The sequence below is a fragment of the Grampus griseus genome, assembly GCF_964374135.1.
Source record: "Grampus griseus genome assembly, chromosome: X".
NCBI lineage: Eukaryota > Metazoa > Chordata > Mammalia > Artiodactyla > Delphinidae > Grampus > Grampus griseus.
Window position 1 is genome coordinate 73,175,346 of NC_138999.1, and position 24,249 is coordinate 73,199,594.

The 24,249-nt window shown below is 35.2% G+C and overlaps 1 protein-coding gene across 1 annotated transcript in view; it reads right to left on the bottom strand.

The window, feature by feature from the left end:
• Positions 1-527: 527 nt before the first annotated feature.
• The window catches only part of CHM (CHM Rab escort protein), a 198,859-nt gene continuing 175,137 nt past the window's right edge, over positions 528-24,249 (bottom strand). Inside the window, exons 13-15 of the mRNA XM_082681443.1 lie at positions 15,436-15,534; positions 9,899-10,059; positions 528-3,815 (exon numbers count right to left, since the gene is read on the bottom strand). Of these exons, the coding sequence (XP_082537569.1) occupies positions 3,624-3,815; positions 9,899-10,059; positions 15,436-15,534 (452 nt within the window). The 3' untranslated portion in view covers positions 528-3,623. The remainder of the gene's footprint in view (positions 3,816-9,898; positions 10,060-15,435; positions 15,535-24,249) is intronic.

Consider the following 24,249-nt stretch of genomic DNA (forward strand, 5'->3'; position numbering starts at 1 on the left):
CAAATCATAGTTCAGTGAATGATTTCTGCATGAAAAGAACATCAGCAGTCTCTTATCTGTTGCAAGTAAGCTGTTGGGGACTCAACGACCACAAAGACAAACACATCAGGTTCACACTCAGCAAGTAAATAAGAAAAACGTTTCAGATTCTCATACACAAGTGAGATGCGAAAACAGTTTGCAGGTAATGTATTGTAAAGCCATATCCCATGCCTCAGAACACTGATTTCAAACAGAATGAGATCTGATGCTGGCAACTAGAACAGTTTGCTAAGTAAACATACCCATGTATCATTTGATTGCCTTTTTCACAAACCTGACACAGTTGGCAGATGCCTAGGAATAAAACCAAGTATACAGCTGGACAATTAAGAATTTAAGTAATAGATCAGTATCAACAAATAAATCAGTTCCAAGACAATTTTTAATTTCTTGGCATATATACAAAATTTTAATATTAAAAAATAGGATACCACGCCTGAAAGGCATTAAAAACAGACTTTATTTCCTCTGAAAACTTACGGTTACAGTGTGCAAATTATGAATAATCATATATTCATGCTTTTGGAAATGCATATAAGAAAAATCAATCAAGAGTTGAGAGAGAAATTATCCAATACCAATAGCAGTAAATAACTTATTTGTAAGAAAACTGCTTTGAAGGATCACTACTATTTAGCAATCAAATTTCAACAAATTTTTTTTCAAGGTTTTTAGCACTTTAGACAAAGGGCTGCCTTCTCCAGAACTACAGCTGTGACAAAAGTTAATCATTAGTGTGGCCATTATTTTACACAAAGGGCTGCCCATCTCAGAAACTACTATTCCAGAAGTTAACCATTAACATGACTATTTTCCTATGAGCAGCTAGATATCATAGAAGATGGCGAAATTATAACTCAGTTTTCCTATAGAAAAATATATGTTTATAATATACATATCATATATATCTATCTTTTTCTGGGCAGGCATACCAACTAGACAAAAATACAGTAGCAACATAGGTCTAGTAACCAGTTTTCATGTTGATCACTAAACTGAATGGTATTATCATTTTTGGTTAATAAGAAGCATGCATAACATAAACATTTTAAACACATGAATAAAAATTCTTTGATAATAGCTATTTTCAAAATTTAAAATTAGCTACGGAAATTTCTGCATCACATACAGCATTTATATTTTATTCATATGACTTCAGGCTTATGGTTTTACAACAAAACTAAAAGGTTTTCCTTTAAAGCTATGAAAACAAGTATTTGCAGTAATTAAGGTAGCTGAAAAGAATGCTCTTAGAATAATTTCTATTACATTCTGAGGCAACAGGAAATATCTAAAGTTCTCTAACACAAGGTTTTTAACAGTTGTGTATTATCTTAATCATCACTAATCATATTCAGGAGCTTTTAAACATTTCAACAGTATTTAATAAATAACCTGGAAGAGAAATTCCGATGCTGGCTAATGGATGAAATAGGGTACAGTATGGACTGGGCCATGAGACCACAGAATATCTCCTTCATTGTTTTAGAGAGCTGTAGTAAAGCTATCAGTATTTTTCTAGTCATTCTGGGTGTACCCTGATTGGCTGTTTACATAAGTGTGCATGCTGCATCAAGAGGCCTTAACTCTAAGACTATAACAAAGTACAATATCTTAATTGGTGCAGTTTACTGCAATTGTATTCAGACTCAATACTCTCATATAGTGGAAGCTTTTATATTGCTGGTACTGCGGGGCAGAGCCAATACCCGGCGCTTATAGGTATGTATTGTGCATTTAGCGCATGCCGTGGTTGGGTTTCAGGAAATATGATTTAAGATGGATCTGAATCCATATAACAAAGTAGGTTATAATGTGATTCCCTGATTTGTATAACATTATAAAAGGGGAAGAAAGGGATAAAGGGGATTAAAGAGATAGGAGAGAGGCTATACAATGGGGAGAAGGATTAGGAGAAGCCTGAGAGGCTGGGAAGATTTTCTTCTGGATTCAGCTATATCCGCAGGGGGTTTAAAAGGTGAGGCAAGAGCTACATTCCTTGATTTTTTCCATTTCTCGTGAGTCTGTGACCTGACAGAGCTGGTTTCCTTTAAGATCTTCTCTGAAATCTGGAGAGGTCAGAGCCCTGCTGCAGCTGAAGTATGTAAGAACTATGTGCTTTCTACTGTAGCCATGGCTCTCTGATCAGCAAGATAGGCCAGACTGCATGACAACGCACTTTTAATGTATTTATTTATTGAAATAAGTTGTTGAGTCCAAACTATTGCTCAAAAAAGGTAAACCATTAGAGCTTGGCATTTGGAAAGATTTTAATATAGGCACTGTCACTGTAACTAGATTTGCTGCCTATGTACAGCCCTTGTATTTTTATGTTAAGTGCATATTAGGGTTTACCAATTGTCATATTCTATTTAGAGTCCTTGGTTGTTTCAGGTTTACCTACTAGAAGAGGAATATGAAGAGTTTATAGACTGTTTTCCTTATTAAGATTCAAAACCACAATTTCACGTTACTATGTTTACTTTTCTATTAGACTATAAAATACTAATTAAGGAAATAGATTTTTATTTTAAAAGCTTAATGCAATAAGAACACTGTGATCTATTGTGTTGGGGGAGGTGACAGCAAACAGTTATTTGCTGCATGAGATCTTTGATATTCACCCCCAAGACAATGAGAAAATTCTGAAACAACTTTTATTCCAGAAAAAACATTCTAAGGATGGCACTGCATTTATCTTCAATATCATTCTCATACAGTAGACATATGGAGAAACTGAGGCCCAGAAGTTAAACAATTTGCTTAATATCATCGGTGGCATAGCTAGGACTAAATTAGGTCCATAGACAATTAGGCTAGTGCTCCAGATACTCGACTAGACAGAATTTCCAAATACCAATGAGCCTATTCAAATCTTTCCACTTCTTCAGTATTGAGCCTTCCTAGTATGTTCAGGATTCACATACAAATATCACTACTAACATTTAAAAGAAAAAATCACTGAGTAATGAACTCATGACTTGTTTATAAAAGTGTCTACTTTAATATTAGCATTTTCAATACTCAAGATAGAAAACAAAACAAATCTCTATTTCAAGCATAGGCTCCTGCCTGGATCATGACACTTTAGTTTTTATCAGCTATATTTATGTATGCTTTTATCATTTGTGTCACGATGCTCATACCCATAAAGAAAATATAACTCAAATAATCAAAGGAAATATGTAAGCAGATTTTGAAGATGTGGTTTTCAAACAAAGATCCAAAGTGGCAAGCAAAAGCTGTCCTAATACCATAGAATTATTAACAATGCATAGGATCACTTTCATAAACATAGCTATATTTCTGGGAATCAATCCATTTATAATTTTTATCTGCTAATCCCACAGGTTTGGTATCTTAAAGCAGGCAAGTCAATGTGCTTTACAAGTGTTTTGTGGTCTTGGAATGTCCTTTTTAAGGAAAATTCCCTTTTGGATTTCTATCATCTGTTTCTCTTGGTAATTCTGCATGTCAACTGGCTGCTGCTTTGTAACATTTTTCAAACCTTTCTTCCATCAAGAGGACTCTGAGGCTAGGAGGATTTTCCAAAATGTGCTATTCAGTTTGGTGTATACTCATTATTCAGAGGGCTCCTCTGGATTTCTCAGATTTGTGCTTTCCCTGGGAGTCTCTGAGTTGGCCTCTGGTATAGCACTGGATTCTGAAGCCTCTGGTTGTAAACTGTCTCCATCAAGGATAATGTCTTCAGGATTTGGTGGGGGTGGACAGAAGTCTTCGTTGGGGCAGATTTGTTGGAAAAGTGCTTCAGCCTGGCCAGGGAAGAAAGGGCACAAGAGTTTTTGAACATTAACGTAAAATGTATGTGCCTTTCTGGAACTATCAAAACAATGAAGTATCACCCTTAAAATTTTCTTTAAGTTATAGAACTTTACACAGCACACACGAGCTTCTAAAAACTGCTTTCAGAACTCCATGACTTTTCTCCCTCTAATTTATACATTCATTCAGGCCCACCCTTCAAGTATATCAGTACTTGCTAAGACTCTATGAAGTGCTCAGATAGTTGAGATTTTAAGGTCATTCATTCTACATGTCAACAGAAATACAATTTCCCTTAATATCCTTTATATAATTTCCTAATAGAGCCTGTTTGTGATATTTGTACAGTCTAATTTAGCATATACTAAGTTTAACAAGTCATTGTTCAAATCAAGAAAATTCTTCATTGTTTGCTCTACTATTTGCTTTTCTAATTTTCCTCTCCCTGTGCTTTGAGGAATATAACACAGTGTCCAAGACAATGGACACTGAATAGATAACCATGCCCAAATGCTGGCTCTGCCACTTAGCAGCAATGTGATCTGGGGAATGCTTACTCAGCTTCTGAGCCTTGCTCTCCTTGCCTATAGAATGGCAGAGTAAAGTAAGCCTCTCTATTTGGTAACTGTAATCATTGCTATTAATAATAACATAAATTAAAATGTTGAGATTTAAGCTGAGCTTAGTCTGGCAGGGTAAGAGAATAATAAAGTAAATGTGATCTTAATTAACAGCAACAAATACACACACATACAAGAAAGTAAATGTGGCAAGTAGCACTGTTATTCTATTCTAAACATATTCCTGCTATTATTTAGATGAATACAGTTCTTTGTTAGATAAGGGTCCCTGCCAGGCTAGGGAGCTTGCACTCTAGCCTACCGGTAAAAGAACGTCATTAACGGGTTTTAAACATACGCTTGTTTTGCTTTAAAGGTTACAATGTCTGTCTGTACCACTTCAACCCTTCTTCCCAAAGTACACGCAAAGTCATCCATTAGGTCAGGAGTTGACAACTATGGCCCACATGTCAGATCCAGTCTGCTGCCTGTTTTCATAAGTAAAGCTTTACTGGAACACAGTTACTCTCATTCATTTATCTATGGTCTACGGCTGCTTTTGCACTGCAATGGTGGAGTTGAGTAGTTGCAAAATACATTATATGGGCTGCAAAATCGAAACTATTTGCCATTTGGCCATCTATAGCTTGTAAACTCCTACATCAGGTGAATAAAACCAGTATCTTTGGGATAGGGTGAAGGGTTGGTTAAGCAGAAACTTTTGAGCTTTGATGTCGAGTTGAAAGAAGGGACAGGGAGAGAAAAATAGCTTCTTTCCTTCTTAAGTATAGTTCAGTTATATTTTTAGACATGCCATTTTATTATGGATATTTTGAAATTAAATATTTGAGATGCCTGCTTTGCTTCCATCCTGGGGTCTTACCATATACATCTTTGCTGGAGACATTTAGTCCCTAGAAGCAGGACTGAGGTCAGACAGAGCCTCTACCTCACACTTTAGTTCCTCTAATGGTCACTGTGTCTGTTATCTCTACCTTGACTGCCTATAGAAGTTCTCCTTCTCCTTTACTCTCTGCATGCAATCAGTCAGCAAATCCTATCAATTTTATCTCTTAGTTCTTGACTCCACCTGTTCCTCCACTAGAGACATAGCCCAGACATGCACCATCTTTCCCCTGGACAACTGCAACATCTCAGAACTGGACTGGTCACTTTGCCTCTAGGGTTCCCCTGTGTAATCCAACTTTATGCTGCCCTTAGAAGGGTCAGTGGAAAATGAAATTCTGTTTATGCCTTTTTTTGGCTTAAAACTCTTCTAACAGGATAAAAATCCAAGATACTTATAGCAAACAACATCCTTCAGGCCTATCTTCTCTGGTATCATCATCTTCTTCTTCATCCCATCTCTGCCTCTCAGGCCTTTTGCTCCACTGTTACCTGTTTATTGGTACTTTCTTAAACATACCATGATGTTTACACCCTGGGCTGGTGCAAATGCTATCAATTTGATTGTCTATCACTTGGATGAAGAATTGCTACTCATCTTTTATATTCTTCCCTGTAAGGTTCTCTGACTCCTAGATACAACTCATGGCTCCTCTATATTACTTTTATACTTTCGATATCATTCTCTTATTGCATATACCACACTGTAATGTCATTTGTTTACACGTTTTTCTCCTTTACCAGACAGTGATTCATCCAGGAATAACGACTGGGTTTTAGTTAACTCTGAATCTTTAGTGCCAGGCATGGAGTAGAATCTCTCTTTCTCTCTCTCTTTTTATATATATATTTTAATATATTTATATATATAATATATATATTATATATATATGGGAGAACTTTAGAAACCGTATATTATACAAATGTTGAATATAAATATTGTAACAATTATTATGATTACTATTATTATTACTGTTCCTCTTACTTCTACTCCAATTCCTCTGTATCTCACACCTTGTCTCCCTTTTGCCACCTCCCTGTAGGATAGATTTTCTCCTGAACTCCAGTCCCTGTGGCTAGATCCCACTCGACCTGTTTTTGTATATCCCTGTCATGAACAATGTGTGTCCTAAGACTGCCAAACAATTGCAGGTTGCCACCCTGCTTTTATTTGTGTTCTACCTGCTTGTGGAAATCCCACCTTCAGCTCACTGCCATTGGCCCTCTCTGATGCCAATTTCCTAAAGCCAGACTCCAGCCTTTCCCAAGTCTCTCCTCTTTCCAACTGCTGGAACCTTTTAGGGTCAACTGCCACTTTCTGGAAGGTCTATCTAGTGCTTCTTGGTGAACTTCATTTCATTTGCCAACTAAGCCCCAGTTCTGAGAGTTGTCACCAAGAGGTTGGTTCAGAGTACTTAATTGTCAACTTTTAACCTTCCTTGCTGTTTTAAAGCCAGAAGTTAGCTTAGGTAAAGATTTTCATGTGGTTAAAATAATTAAAAAGGGCTAATTATATTGTGAATTAGTTTCCTTATATTGGGAAGTACAGAGAGGACACGTTGAGATATTTAGATATTCCTGTTTCTTTAACATACATCCACACAAAACAAACAAATATTTTGTCAATCTAGCAGTTTAATGTATTTAGGATGTATCTGCATTAACGAGTTGAAAGTAGCATAGTATACTAGATGAGTGTACAAGCACTGGAATCCAACAGACTTGAGGTTAAACCTTGGATAAAAAATTTAACAGCTATGTGATCTCTGGAAAAGTTATTTAGCCCCTTTGGCGCTTAGTTTCCTCATCTGTAAAATGGGGATGTCACAGATACTTACCTCATAGGGTTGTTTTGAGAACCAAATACAATAATATATATGAGATGATTAGGACAATGCCTGGCATGTAGAAAATGCTCAATGAATGGAAGCTTCAGAAGATATGACGCCTAAAATTGCCCTCTCCCTCAATGGCTTGAGAAAGTGAATGCTACTGCACTATGTGAGCAACTTGACAGTTCCTATGACCTATAAAGCTGGTCTTCAACTTACAAATTATGAACCAAAAGTCATAAGCAAGTTGCTGATCTGTCCATATAAACAACATTCTACATGCTGGTTAGACTGCCAGCCCAGTCCACATCAGCCAATATAACCCATTTCATACCTTAAGTATAATACAGAGTACAGTACTATTTAACTATTCTTATTCTCAAGGCAGTGGCAGCTCCTAGGCAATGGGGGTTCCTGAAGAAGGAGGGAGCTATCACTGGCTTGGGAGTATAGACAAGTAGGGACTATAGACCAGTCTGTTCATCAGTATCTGTGGGTAAATGAAACACTCCCTGTATTAAGAAAAGAAATATCTATGTCAGGTTCAGAAAAAAACTGGAGTAACACAAACTACAAAAACTAGCAAGTCACAGAAAGATTCACATAATAGGGAATGTCTTGGTATGCTCCTGCACACAACTTTAACTTGTGAGTAATAAACAGATCAGATTACTTTATATTTTTAATATGTCTTCAAATCATAAATAGCTTCATATGAACACAGAAAGACAGGTCTATGTTATTCAACATCTATACATTTACAAATAAGAAGAGCAGATGCAAACTTGCCAACTAGCAAAATGAAGCATTTTATTTCAAAAAAAAAAAAAGAGAAAGAAAGAAAAATGATATCTGCAGGTACTTATGTTTCCTACACAGGCAAAGCTTAGGTGATGTTCTGAGGGCTTTTAGAGACAATTTGGAAGACAGAGTCATCAGTTAGTGCTTGGGATGAACACAGCATGACACACTGGAATTAGAACAGAGTTTATCTGAACAAACTGGCTATTTTTATTTTTTATTATTATTATTTTTTGTGGTACGCGGGCCTCTCACTGCTGTGGTCTCTCCCGTTGCGGAGCACAGGCTCCGGACGCGCAGGCTCAGCGGCCATGGCTCACAGGCCCAGCCGCTCCGCGGCATGTGGGATCCTCCCGGACCGGGGCACGAACCCGTGTCCCCTGCATCGGCAGGCGGACTCTCAACCACTGTGCCACCAGGGAAGCCCTATCTGAATAAACTGGCTATTTTTAAATGTTATTATTGATGCCCTTTAAAGTAGGCATTATAATATTTCTCCCAAAACTGATGTGAGGTTAAAAGCTGTATAACAAATATAAACCTACTTATAATTAACAGTATATAATAATTAGCACCCAAACTAGTATTACTGTTTTCTTCTGTGAAAACACTGCACTCAAGTCTATCTTCTTGGGAATCAATATCTCATGATAAAATTATCCTTTAATTTTAATCTTTTAGCTTGCAGTTTAGATCACATTAGCACTTCTATATTAAGTCCTTATTTAAGGCCTTCCATTTTGGTTAAAAAAAACATTAAAGTTCACTCAGGAATAAAGTTACCTGGCTGATAACTTGCTGGTAATTTCTTCTTGGAAAAAAATGGACCATCAAAGCAAAAATGACTTGGCCATTTTAAGCCATAAATGTAGATATTGAACCATCCTGAGTTCCTATTAAACTAACAGAATAAATGATGGATGAGAGATGTGACTTCCTATTTTTGTTTGTTATCACTGACTAAATATGATTATCCTGGATCACCACTAGACTCTGAAGATGAGAAACAAAGAATCTGGTAAAAAACTGTAAATGTATAGGTCATAGCCTTGCTGCTATGCCTAAAAATTAAAGGCTCAAAAAGGCCATCTGCTCCTATAAGATCCCTACCACTAGTGGGAATGAAACTTCCATCTGTGGTCTTAGAACAACGTTAAATTATCCATTTATTGTTTCAATAAACAGATGCGCCAACTACATTGGTGAAAAGTTTAGACTTATACCTTAAAAAATGGTATTTTCTGCTCTACTCTTCCTGTCAAGTGCAGAAAAGTGTGTTTGTACATGCATATGAATTTTCAGCTTAGTAGACTCATAATTCACTTTTGGCATTTTGTGTCACCTGCCCTGTACCTATTGATAGCCCTGCCCAAGAACGCTGTCACAAAATTCCACCTTGATTTAACATACTCCTCAGCAGCTATTATAGTAGCTTTGGGACACCAGCTTGTGTCAAAACATTAAAGGAATCATGCTAATTGTGAAAACCTATATGTTCTTTTCCATGGTAAGGATGTGCCTTAAAAATGTGCCATTTTAAAAATACATTTTGTATGCCTTACTAGTTACACTCCTTTGGAAATGACTCAAGTTTACAGAGGAAAAAGTTTGTGTATTTCAAAATACAATGATAGGCCACCATTTAAATTAGAAGCAATGTTTCTTTAGAATACTGGCATTATAAATTAATTTTTCTGAATATGTATTTCTAACATCTTCTATCTTTATTCCCACAATGGAACTCATAAACAGTCTCTTGTAGTTCATCATTATATTCAAGAACATGAAAATATTTGATATTAAAGTGGCTTTGTTGTTCACCGAGAAAAAGTTTAGGGGCAAATTGCAGAGATGGTATTAAATGAGAGAGATGCTTTTTAAGTTTCTTTTCCCACCTCCTAGAGGAAAAAACAATTCACTTTCCCTACCACACCAACTTCCTAACATAAAACCAAGAAACACCAACAGCCTTACCTGTTTGACTGCATTATCATTTCCTAAAGCACAGTCTGGGCCAGAGCAGACATAAACGTTGGATGGTAAATCATTATAAGAGTTCCTGCTGACGTCCGAAGAATCTCTCATATTGAAGTAAAGAGCCCACAGAAGTCTTGGCTTTTCAACTTCTTCATTTTCTAAATGTAGATATAAATTTTACTTACATCTAAAGCACAACATGCCTCTCAATTACTACAACATGTAGCCAATTGCTAACAAAGCTACCACTATATATTGTAGTAAATCAGAGCTTTGTATGTAAACTATAGTAAATCTGTATCCACACACTCTAATACATGTGTATGATATTTCAAGCAATGATGGCTTTTCAACCTAAGACAAGTTAGATTTTAAAAATTATTTTGATTATTAGTAAGTTACTTAGATTTAACTCCCATCATGTTCCCTTGGATTTCTCTTATTTCTCATCACCAGTATGAAAGCACTTATGATCATATTCATCTTTAAATTATGCCAATGAAGTGAGAAGTTAACATAAATTTATTTTCTTATGTTTCACATGGATAAACCAACTTAAAAAATTATAAAGTAAGTCAATGCTATATACAGGATTATGAGATGACCAGAATAGAGAAATCTATAAAGACAGGAAGTAGGGGAATTCCCTGGCGGTCCAGTGGTTAGGACTCAGTGCTTTCACTGCCGAGGCCCAGGTTCAATCCTTGGTTGGGGAACTAAGATCCCACAAACTGCGTGGCATGCCCACCCCACCCCCCTCAAAAAAAGACAGGAAGTAGATTAGGGTTACCTAGGGCTGTGGGGGAATTGAGGTTAAGTGCAGGTTAATGGCTAATGGGTATGGGGTATGGGTTTCTTTTTGGAGTGATGGAAATATTCTAAAATTGACTGTGGTGATGTTTGAACAATACATTAAAAAACATTGGATTTTATACTTTAAATGGGTGAATTGTATGGTATGTGACTCTCAATAAAGCTGTTATTAAAAAATAGTATATACAGGATTAAAAATTGGATATCATAACTCACTAACACTCTGTCCTACTAGATTACAAAAGTAATGCCAACCAACCAACCAATAACAAAAATATGATTATGAGACTGTAAGCTGTTTTCAGTGCACATTCTCTCATTTACAGCAAGCATCTATTATGTGTTAGGCATCAGGCTAGGAGCTGGGGATACAAAGATGAAGTAGACTTAGTCCTTATTATCTTGCTCTTTCATGTTCCCTAATACAGAGCCTAGCACATAACAGATGCTCAATGAATAATTTCTGAACCAATTTTAATTCTGCTTTCAGGTATAATCAAAGCATGATGTGCTTATTAAAAGATCCAGCCCTCTTAATCTCAATACCTAAAGCCTAATCCTTGCTATCTTAATAATTATTTCTATGCCTTTCTTCTTTAGAAATGTTATAATTACATTTTCTTTGGTTGAAAACAGAAAATATTGCTGTTAATATATTTATTGACTACAGTGTTTTCTTAGCCTGAATCTGAAGAAAAATTCAAATTCTGTACAATGATAATAAAGGACGTGCATGATGATTACCCAAGACCATAAGGCACCTTGTGAATCATAAAGAAAATTCTAAAGGTATAATTATCTAGTTAATTAACTCTTATTGGTAGATTTATAATCAGTGGAGAAAAGTTAGCTAATTGCATTCTTCAGTTAAAAAGAATGTCCCATTCCCCAATTCAGGACAAATAGGTTTTTTATTATACTTAATTTAAAATATCTCCACTACAACAATACCAAATATGTTCTCTTTCTAGCTCATCCTGAATAATCCATAATTATTAATGTGATAGGATGAAGAAACTCTGGATGAAGTGATCCTTTAAGATGCCCCTTTCTAATGCTAAGATCTATGAGTCTAAGGTATCACTAACTTCATGTAAAGCACAAAATAGATGGCAAAACCTACTTACTTACAAAATAAAGGAACATAAGGGACTCATATTTCACAGCTAAAACCATATGGCTCTTAGTAAATTTATTGGTGAGCTTAGTTTCAGTAAATCTTACAGGAAGATGGTTAAACATACTGCCTATCACTTATGAAACCAGACTCTAGGAGCATTGCAGAAAAGTGAGCTAAGGTCTGGTAGTCCTTTAATATTGCTCATTCCATTTCTAAGCATATACTAAGAGAGCTTATCTTATATTTTATGAAAGTTCCAGCTCAGAGGAGGGCTTTCACTCAATAAAAGTTGGGGGAAATGAATAATTCAATTATAGGAAAGAAATTTCACAGAGGTTGAAGTTTTGAAAAGAAACCGAGAGGAAGATGAAAAGTTGACATAGGCTGAAGATAAATGCTCTAGACACAAGGGAGTTATTGGGCTTTGACCTTAAAACCCTCAAAGAAACAAGTAATTGCTTCATCTTTCTTTGAGGCCAGCTGGAAGGCAGAGAGAGAGCTGGAAAAATAACATGCAATTGTGCAGTGCAAAATTGTCAAAAAATTATTAAAGCTGTCGAGGTTTGGTTAGGAATACATCACTTGGTCAGAAATAGAATTGGTTTTCTGTAATAGCTCATTTCATTCAATTAGATTGTGCAAAGGACTAAACAAGTAACAGGTAATTTAGAATAAAATCTTGGGCGAATTAAACTGGGGCAAGTACAGAATAAAGTAGGCTGAAGAAAATCAACAGTGGCACACCAAATAAAAGCAACAAATAGTCTATAGCTGCATGCCATGTTTAGGGAGAGAGTGAACTATTTTAGCAACATAGCACAGTAGCACAAGACCAAGAGAGTAGGAAGACTGCCACAGCTATGACCTAGACTGGACACAACAAATACAAAAAGGAATTAAGATAAGGTATTTTACTTCTCAGCTCAGTAAAAACACCCTCACCAGCCACCTATTTCAAAATGACACCTATAAGGGGAATTCCTGCATTTAGGCAGTGCTGATTTTTTGAGATAGGAACTGAATGAGATAGAATGAGATAATGCCACATGCTGTGCCCAGTGGAGGGAAGAAGAGAAAGAAGATGGTGCAGTGATGATATTACACTGCAGACATTTGAAGATATTGTACTAATGAAATTCTTGCTTCAATTTGTATGGAAAAATCTCAATTTCCTGCGTAAAATAAGAAATCACTTAGGAAAGTTCTACCTGTGCTTTGAAGGATATTATGGAATCTGGAAGAATTAATGCACATATGAATGGTGAGCAATCACCTCATTTTCTCACCTGCAGAATCAGGTTTATTAAGCATAAAGTATCTGAAATTTCCTTGGACTGTGAAGTAGGGAAGAGTTTAGAGATCTCTGATGCTCTTAAAGGAGGCTGGGAAGTAGGGCTCTTAGAAGTATTAGTACAACTGCTTCTTAAGACAGAGCATATGTCACGAGCTCCAGCTGATACCTTAAACATGAACAAGTAAGAAAGAGAGGGAATAGAAGGAATACCTTCACAAGGCTATTGGATTCCTCAGATACAAAGGCAAAGAAGTACTGTGTTTGAGAAGAGAACATTATCTTTTAATACTATAAATGAACTTCATTGCAAAGTGACTAGGCTGACTTTCACAAAAGCTCAGGAAGCACAGCACTACACAGAACATATAAGTCGAATAAAAAGAAAATAAGCTTAAATAATGTTATTCCTCTGGCACACATTTTAAAACAAAATATTTATAAAGCTTTAAATCATAAGGTTTCATATCATAGTCAAATAATTAAAACATAATAGTAAAAGCCATCAATCTGTGAAAATAGGGGCTTTTGCTACAGAGAAGAATGTGCTTTAATGTATTAAAAGTTCATATTACTCATAAAGTTCCTTCTTCCTCATTTAGGCAGGAAAATGAATTGAGTTCTCTTCTCCAGGTGACTTTGCCTCTTTGACCTGCCATGGCCCAGTGCTCACTTTATCTGGTGATTCATTTTCAATAACTCCAACAGTATTTGTTCTGACATTTTAATTAAAATATGACCACTACCTCATCCTGATGATAAAAAGGCCTATGTGTCAGTGAAAACTGGCTTTTCAGTGCCTCAGTGCACCTGAGGACCCCTCTGAGCACATAGTTCTTACTAAAGAATTTCACTCAGGTTCTAAACAATACATCATTTCAAAATAGGATCACATTAACCATTAAGATTAATGTTTAAAAATCTAAAATGGCTAGAGGATGCTAAGTAATGAATATGTAATTTACCCATCTTGATTTTTTAAAAAAGAAAATGCATTTAAAAAGTGAAGAGCAATGATACAATATTCAAATTTAGTATATTATTTGGGACCACCACACAATGAAATTACAACCAAAAATTATGAAAAAATTCGGAAATAAAGAAGGAATTCTGAGTTTTTATAAGCAAGGTAACTAAAGCCAAAGACAAAACTATTATTCCATTTTACATTTAGGAATATTATTGTGTATTGTAACTCTGCAATCAAATTTTTAACAATACATTTATATGAGACTTTCCAATGGAAAAAAAAAGTAAATATGAAACAAATTAAATTCCAAACTAAAGTGAAGTAAATTTTCAGACTGCAGAATTTGATTCAAGCAGCCCAAAAAGAAATTAATTATACCGATATTAGCTCCTGAGAATGGAGCAGTTTGTTTTCCTATGTAAATGTAAATGCTCCTTTATGCACTATCTTGCAAAGAAAACAAACAAGACACACAGAAGATGAGCTAAAAGGAAATACAATAGGTAGGGGTAAATAAATGGTTGCCTGAACAAACATAACATCCAAAGAAAATGAAGATATATGAATTAATGAACTGGCCAGGATTCAAGTGGACATCCAAATCCGATAATGAAAATCACCGTCACTTCATATAAATGAATAAGATCCATTAGGCCATGTTTTGATCACCTACACATAGAATTCACTACAATTTGCTCCATTCACAGCTACAAGGGCTACCCTATGATGCGGGGAGAAAAGTTAAAAAATTCGTGGTTGAAAAGCATCTTTCCACCATGAGTAGGCAGCAAAGTGGCATGTATGTTTTGAAAGCTAAATATTTATCACATCACTAGCATGCAATGCATGAAAAGACAATTATTGGTTAGGAAGGATTCCTACGTTTGCCAATTAATAGCTTAACTTTCTCTCAGTTGAACCAAGTTTTTTTTTTTTCTTTATAAATGAAGATAACTTTTTCTGATAAAGGAATATATGCTCTTCATACAACATCTATAAAATAAAGAAAATTAAAAGGAAAAAGAATTATACATAATCCCACCAAAATTGAGAGATTTCCTGAGTCTTTTTTCTATGCATATGAGTATGTACACATATAAATTTATATTTTTGCACTTAATTATATACATTGTGTGTGAGATGTAGCTTTTTCTCTTATTATAAATATTTCCCCAGTTTTAGGAAGAGAATGTGCTTAGTCATCCTAGTAAAACATGTAAGCATTGGTGCTGAATACATCACCTTTCAATTCAGGTTGCAGAAACCTTCCTGAGATCTCTAAAGAGGAGTAAAGTGGTCACGTTACCTTTCCATCATGAATCACTGATTATTGTTCTTACCTATCTCCTTTTCGGTATATGGAGTAAACAATTTCTGCACAACTGGTTCTAAATCTTCTCTTGCTGTTTTAGAAGACGTACAAGTCAAATGAACCAAATCTGTTTAAAAAAAAAATATTTTGAGTTCCTGCTTATCACAAATTTCACTGTGTACTCATATTCAAGGCACTAAGCTGGTGCCATTGGGAATAGAGCCAAGCACGTCATGGCTCCTGTCTTTAAGAACTTTATAATCTAGTGATGGAGGACATGTAAAAACCATAACAATATGCTATGTGTGTTAAAAAAAATAGCGAAAATATATGTTAACTAATAACAAAGAGGGAGCACACTAAGACTCAAGACTAAGTACCAGTTGATGGTTATGTAAAACCAGCAAGGTAAAAAAGCTTAGGAAACCATTTATTCATAGAAAGAGCTTAAGCTATCCTTACAACATTCCCAATGAGGGTGGATAAAGGATTGCTAAGCAAAATACTGTATAAAAAAGACTAAAAGTGGACTATTTTTTTTACCTAGAGAACACACAGTATTCTTCAGACAGAAAAACCCATTTATACATTGACAAGTTAAATATAATATAAATTGACAAGTTAAAAACAATATAAATTGACAAGTTAAAAACAAATCATCTATTCATTATAGGGTTCTCTAAGAAAGTTTTTTGGGGAACACTGTTAGCTTAGTTGAATCATACTTAAAAGTCCATAATATGGCACAAGTCAAAACTTGTGTAATATTTTCAGGATTTCCAAATCACTTTGTTTTGCATTTACAGGTTCATGGGGCCCAGACCTCAGAGAATGTTTGGGTTAGAGAATACCATGTACAAAAAAGGTCCTTCACAGAAGTGAAATACTGTAGCCTAAGGCACTTAGAATTCCTAAAGGCCTACATACAAAGGGCAAAGGAAGGACAAAAGGTTCTACATACTGAAAGGAAGAACTAAGGGGATCCCTAAATGGGAGTAATTCTTCTGGTTTTGGAAAGGGTTTAGGGCAGAACAGAATTATGGCAGAAAGAATATATATTAGAGAAAAGTATAAGAACTGAGACATTCCTACTCCTAAAACACCAGTAGAGAAGTACATGCACTTCTTTTCTAAAGTTTACTTTAGGCTAGTAGACTTTTTAAAACCCCAGGAACATGGTTCAAAGTTTATCATGGAAGTACAACATCAGAATAGAATTCTCTTTATTAAAATTAATTCCACATTCTACTCTAAAATATGTCTAAGCATAAAGGGACTCTTAATAACCATGTGAGCTAAAATCAAATTTTGTAGTATTTTTTTCCAGGTGCACCAAAGAAAGTGATATTCTAAGAAAGTTCCTGTCTTATGTATGGCCTAATAAAATATCTACCTTATTTAAGCAATGTTTTTATATTAATATAACAATGATTCCCATTGGTTTTGGGATATTGAAGGATATACAGTATTTCAATACATAACCTTTACAACAAAATTATTCCTAATGAACTTAAAATTTTCAAATGCAATATAACTTTGGTAGGGAGGGAGTTTAAAGTCCCTAGATAAATGCTGAATTAAACAGAGTATATAACTATAAAGGCAGAAATATCTGATGTAACACTTGAGAGAAACTGTCCTCTCTTATCCCACAGTCTCACAAAATACCAACGTTCATGTCAAAGTTCTCAATTTTCCAGTTCTTTCCTATTCAATTAACGTACACTAGGGGGGAAAGCAGATGAACATGAATATAAATAAAAAAGCATATTTTGAAAAATATCTTAACTGTAAACTACTAGTTCTATAAGTCAGGATATATAAAAGAAATACACCAGAGTAAATATATCCTTATGTTTCCTAACAGTGTAACAGAGTTCAGTTCATGGAATGCTAGCAAAAATTTCTAGTAATAAATTCAGATTATCATCTTGTACTTAATAACTTTTATTACAATTCTTAGAAGGAAAAATTAAAGACATCTATACCTTGAATTCTAATACCTTGATTCTGCTTAGATGCTACTTTTTTTTTTTTTTGTGGTACACGGGCCTCTCACTGTTGTGGCCTCTCTCGTTGCGGAGCACAGGCTCCGGACGTGCAGGCTCAGCGGCCATGGCTCACGGGCCCAGCCACTCTGCAGCATGTGGGATCTTCCCGGACCGGGGCACGAACCCGTGTCCCCTGCATAGGCAGGCGGACTCTCAACCACTGTGCCACCAGGGAATCCCGATGCTACATTATTAATTCATTTACAAATTTAAGGTATGAACAACTATTTTTTCTCCCTGCTTATTACCCGCTTTTCCTGTTATCTATGTCACTTCCTTGTATAGGTTACTCTGAATTTATTGCTTCTTTTCAAATCAGAGGTTGATTGTATTATTTTTTTTTAATTCAGATTATTTTCAAAGTTGGTTTATTAATCTTCATACATCTCATAAGTCTTTAGCAAGGGCAAGTTTTAGAGTCAGTTTTCCTCTTAGTCGAATATAACTTTCACTTTTCAATAGGTGTTTAATAAATATTTGTGGCTAAAGACAATTCGCTTCCCTGCCATGAGCAGACATTAAGTACTCACAGTCTTAGGAAGACATACATGTGCATACAAATATACGTATGCATACATATGCATAGGGAAAATTTTACTAATTACTTATATGAAGTGTGGAAAAATTATGACTGACCAGGGTAGAAGTAAGGAAAGCATAAGTGGATAATCCTCAAATTACTTAAATCTGCCTGAGAAATGCTCACAGGCGCTTTAAGATATATCTTTAAAATTCTCAAAATAATTTAAAAGATTATCTAGAATTTACTGTATGGTGAACTTGCATGTGTCAGACACTACTCTAAGCATGTCAGAAGTATTACTTCATTTTACCTGTGCAATAGCCAACTATTATCTTCATTTTACAGGAGAGAAAACAGAGGAACAGTGGAGTTAAGCAGATTTCCCAAAGTTATGCAACTACTAAAAGGAAGAGCTGGGGCTCAGAGTTGGAATTCAAGCCCACGTGGTCTGCCTCTAGAGTGCCTGCTCTTAGTCACTGAACAATGTTGTGTAACTGTAATAATCACCTGCAGAAGGTACAGCTAGTCACTTAAGGCAGCAACATTCAAACTGGGAGGTGTATAAAGATACAAGAGGACTTTCCACAAGGTAAATAACTCTAAGGGAGTCACTGTCCAGATGCTCAACCTCACCTCCTGCAATTTTATTAAGCAATACATTTCAAGAAATTTACTTTGTGTTTAATAATCCTTTATCAAAACTGTAATATATTTGATAGTTTGATTCATTTTGCACAAATATAATTGGATTAATTACTGAATCCAGAAGACATATTTTAAGCTTACTGTCTTTGGAAATTTTAAAAAAATCTATTTCTATTTATTATTTGAAGTGGGTGATAGTGGGTATCAAATATCTCTGATACTTAAATTCCATTGAATACATTTAAAGGGGTGATGTTACCATTTTACCATTACATACCAACATTTATAATGTTAGAAACTACACTCTTGGTGATTATTTGAATTTTATGACGAAAAACTGTATATGTCAAATTATACAAATTATACGTTTGAGGGGTACATGAGCAAAAAGGTTTCAATACCTTAAGGTGTTAACATAATTGCAAAACCATACCTATAGAACATGTTGTCATATTTCTACCAAAATTTAACTCTGTGTAAAATGCTCCTTTCTATTCTGTGACCTTAACTCCTCTCCACGAAACTAACTTGCTCAGTAAATGCTAAAAATGACCACAAATTAGATTATATGGGGCAACTGCTTTCCTAAAAGTATTACATTCATTAGTGCCAATTAACAACTATAACTAAGATTGTGGAAGATGCAATAGAACTGGAAACATTAGCCACTGGCATCATGTGAGCTAATAACTGACTCAAAAAATAGTTTAAACCTTGACTCTACCTTTTATAAAGTATGCTCCTTTTACTTCATTTAGCAACTGCTTAAAGGCTTAACAGGCTAAAAGATGACAAAATGTGTTCTCTGTCACAATTCTTCTCTTGGCAATATATTTAGCTTTGTATTGGCATTAAAGAAACTGCAAAATATCCTATTCAATTTATAAGCTTCTGCACAGAAAAAGCTGTGCAAAACAAAATGAAAAGACAATCCACGGAATGGGAGAAAATATTTGCAAGTGATGTGACCAATAAGGGCTTAATTTCCAAAACACACAAAAAGTTACACAGCCCAATATCAAGAAACAAACAACCCAATCAAAAAATGGGCAGACCTAAATAGACATTTCTCCAAAGAAGACATACATATGGCCAAAAGGCACATGAAAAATGAATAACATCATTAATTATTAGAGAAATGTGGGAGCACCTCAACATATAAGCCAAATGCTAACAGCCATAAAAGGGAAAATCGACAGTAACACAATAATAGTGGGGGGACTTTAACAACCTACTGGCACCAATGGACAGATCATCCAGACAGAATATCAATAAGGAAACATAGGCCTTAAATGGCACATTAGACCAGATGGATTTAGTTGATATTTATAGAGCGTTCCATCTGAAAGCAGTAGAATACACTTTTTTCTCAAGTGCACATGGAACAGTCTCGAGGAAGATCACATACTGGGCCACAAATCAAGCCTCAGTAAATTTAAGAAAACTGAAATCATGCCAAGCATCTTTTCTGACCACAACACTATGGGATTAGAAATAAACTACAGGAAAAAAAAAACCTGTAAAAACACAAACACGTGGAGACTAAACAATATGTTACTAAACAACCAACGGTTCGCCGAAGAAATTAAAGAGGAAGTCAAAAAATACCTAGAAACAAATGACAACAAAAACACGATGATCCAAAACCTATGGGATGCAACAAAAGCAATTCTAAGAGGCAAGTTTACAGCAATACAATTGTACCTCAGGAAACAAGAAAAATCTCAAATAAGCACCTAACCTTACACCGTAAGCAACCAGAGAAAGAATAACAAACAAAACCCAAAGTTAGTAGAAGGAAAGCAATCATAAAGATCAGAGCAGAAATAAATGAAATAGAAATAAAGAAAACAACAGAAAGATCAATGAAACTAAAAGCTGGTTCTTTGAGAAAATAAAATTGATAAAATTGATAAACCTTTAGCCAGACTCATCAAAAAAATAAATAAACAGGAGATGACTCAAATCAATAAAATTAGAAATGAAAAAGGAGAAGTTACAATTGACACCACAGAAATACGAAAGATCATAAGAGACTACCACAAGCAACTATGTGCCAATAAAATGGACAACCTAGAAGAAATGGACAAATTCTTAGAAAGGTACAATGTTCCAAGATTGAATCAGGAAGAAACAAAATATGAACAGACCAATCACAAGTACTGAATTTAAAAAGTTCCAAAAGAGTCCAGGAATAGATGGCTTCACAGGGGAATTCCATCAAACATTTAGAGAAGAGTTAACACCTATTCTTCTCAAACTCTTCCAAAAAACTGCAGAGGAAGGAACAGTCTCAAGCTCATTCTATGAGGCCACCATCACCCTGATACCAAAACCAGACAAAGACACCATAAAAAAGGAAAATCACAGGCCAAAATCACTGATGAACATAGAAGCAAAAATTCTCAACAAAATACTAGAAAACAGAATCCAACAGCACATTAAAAGGATCATACACCATGAACAAGTGGGGTTTATCCCAGGGATGCAAGGATTCTACAATATATGCAAACCAATCAATGTGATATACCACATTAACAAGCTGAAGAATAAAAACCATAAGATCATCTCAATAGATGCAGAAAAAACTTTTGACAAAATTCAACACCCATTTATGATAAAAACTCTCCAGAAAGTGGGCAAAGAGGGAAATTACCTCAACCTAACAGAGGCCATATATGAGAAACCCACAGCTAACATCATACTCAATGGTAAAAAGCTGAAAGCATTTCCTCTAAGATCAGGAACAAGACAAGGATGTCCTCTCTTGCCACTTTTATTCAACATAGTTTTGGAAGTCCTGGCCATGACAATCAGAGAAGAAAAAGAAATAAAAGAATCCAAATTGGAAAAGAGGTAAAACTGTCACTATTTGAAGATGACATGATCCTATACAGATCCTATACAGATCCTATACATGATCCTATACAGAGAAAATCCTAAAGATGCTACCAGAAAACTCCTAGAGCTCATCAATGAATTTGCTAGAGTTGAAAGATACAGAAATCTCTTGCTATACACTAATAATGAAGGATCAGAAAGAGAGATTAAGGAAACAATCCCATTTACCATCACATCAAAAAGAATAAAATATCTAGGAATAAATCTACCTAAGGAGGCAAAAAACTTGTACTCAGAAAACTATAAGATACTAATGAAAGAAATAAAAGATGACACAAACAGATGGAGAGATATACCATGTTCTTGGACTGGAAGAATCAATACTGTGAAAATGACTATACTATCCAAAGGAATCTAAAGATTCGATGCAATCCCTATCAAATTATCGATGGCATTTTTTACAGAACTAGAACAAAAAATTTCAAACTTTGTATGGAAACACAGAAGACCGCAAATAGCCAAAGCAATCTTGAGAAAGAAAAATGGAGCTGGAGGAATCAGGCTCCCTGACTTCAGACTATTCTACAAAGCTACAGTAATCAAGACAGTATGGTACTGGCACAAAAACAGAAATATAGGAACAGGATACAATGTCCAGAAATAAATCCATGCACCTATGTTCAATTAATCTATGACAAAGGAGGCAAGAATATACAATGGAGAAAAGACAGTCTCTTCAATAAGTGGTGCGGGGTAAACAGGAAAGCTACATGTAAAAGAATGAAATTAGAACATTCTCTGACACTATACACAAAAATAAACTCAGTATGGATTAAAGACCTAAATGTAAGGCCGGATACTATAAAATTCATAGAGGAAAACCTAGGGAGAACACTCTTTGATATAAATTGCAGCAATATCGTTTTGTATCCACCTCTTAGTGTAATGAAAATAAAAACAAAAATAAACAAATGGGACCTAATGAAACTTAAAAGCTTTTGCACAGCAAAGGAAACCATAAACAAAACGAATTGACAACCCATAGAATGGGAGAAAATATTTGCAAACAAAGCAACCAACAAGGGATTAAACTCCAAAATATACAAACAGCTCATGCAGCTCAATAACAAAAACAACAACAAAAACTGATCAAAAAATGGGTGGAAGATCTAAATAGACATTCCTCCAAAGAAGACATTCCTCCAAAGAAGATCAAGAAGCACATGAAAAGATGCTCAACATCGCTAATTATTAGATAAATGCAAATCAAAACTACAATGAGTTATCACCTCACACTAGTGAGAATGGCCATCATCAAAAAATCTACAAACAATAAATGCTGCAGCGGGTGTGGAGAAAAGGGAACCCTTCTACACTGTTGGTGGGAATGTAAATTGGTACAGCCACTATGGAGAACAATAAGGAGGTTACTTAAAAAACTAAAAATAGAGCTACCATATGATCCAGCAATCTCACTCCTGGGCATATACCCGAAGAAAACTGTAATTTGAAAGGATACATGCACCCCAATGTTCACTGCAGCACTATTTACAGTAGCCAGGTCATGGAAGCAACCTAAATGTCCATCAACAGAGGAATGGATAAAGAAGATGTGGTATATATATAAAATTGAATATTACTCAGCTATAAAAAAGAGCAAAATAATGCCAGTTACAACATGGATGGACCTAGAGATTGTCATACTGAGTGAAGTAAGTCAGAGAAAGACAAATATCATATGCTATCACTTATATGTGGAATCTAAAAAAAATGGTACAAATGAACTTATTTATAGAACTGAAATAGAGTCACAGATGTAGAAAACAATCTTATGGTTACTGGGGGGAAAGGGAGGGTGGGATAAACTGGGAGATTAGGATTGACATATACACACTACTATATATAAAATAGATAATTAGTAAGGACCTACTGTATAGCACAGGGAACTTTACTCAATACTCTGTAATGGCCTACATGGGAAAATAATCTAAAAAAAGAGTGGATATATGTATATTTATAACTGATTCACTTTGCTGTACAGGAGAAAGTAACAACATTGTAAATCCACTATACTCCAAAAAAAAAATTAGAGAAATGGAAATCAAAACTACAATGAGGTACCACCTCACACCAGTCAGAATGACCATCATCGAAAAGTCTACAAATAAATGCTGGAGAGGGTGTGGAGAAAAGGGAACCCTGCTACACTGGGAATATAAATTGGTACAACCACTATGGAGAACAGTATGGAGGTTACTTAAAAAACTAAAAATAGAACTACCATATGATCCAGCAATCCCACTGCTGGGCATATATCTGGATAAAACTCTAATTTGAAAAGATACATGCACCACAGTGTTCACAGCAGCACTATTTATAATAGCCAAGACATGGAAGCAACTTAATTTTCCATCAACAGATGAATGGATAAAGGAGATGTGGTATACATATACAGTGGAATATTACTCAGCCATGAAAAGAAGAATGAAATAATGCCATTTGCAGCAACATGAATGGACTTGGAGATGATCATATTAAGTGAAGTAAGTCAGAAAGAGAAAGACAAATACTATATGATATCACTTATATGTGGAATCTAAAAAATGACACAAATGAATTTATTTACAAAACAGAAACAGACTCACAGACATGGAAAACAAAGTTATAGTTATCAAAGGGGAAAGGTGGGGTGAGGGATAAATTAGGAGCTTGGAATCAACAGATAAACACTACTAAATATAAACAGATAAACAACAAGGCCCTACTTTATAGCACAGGGAAC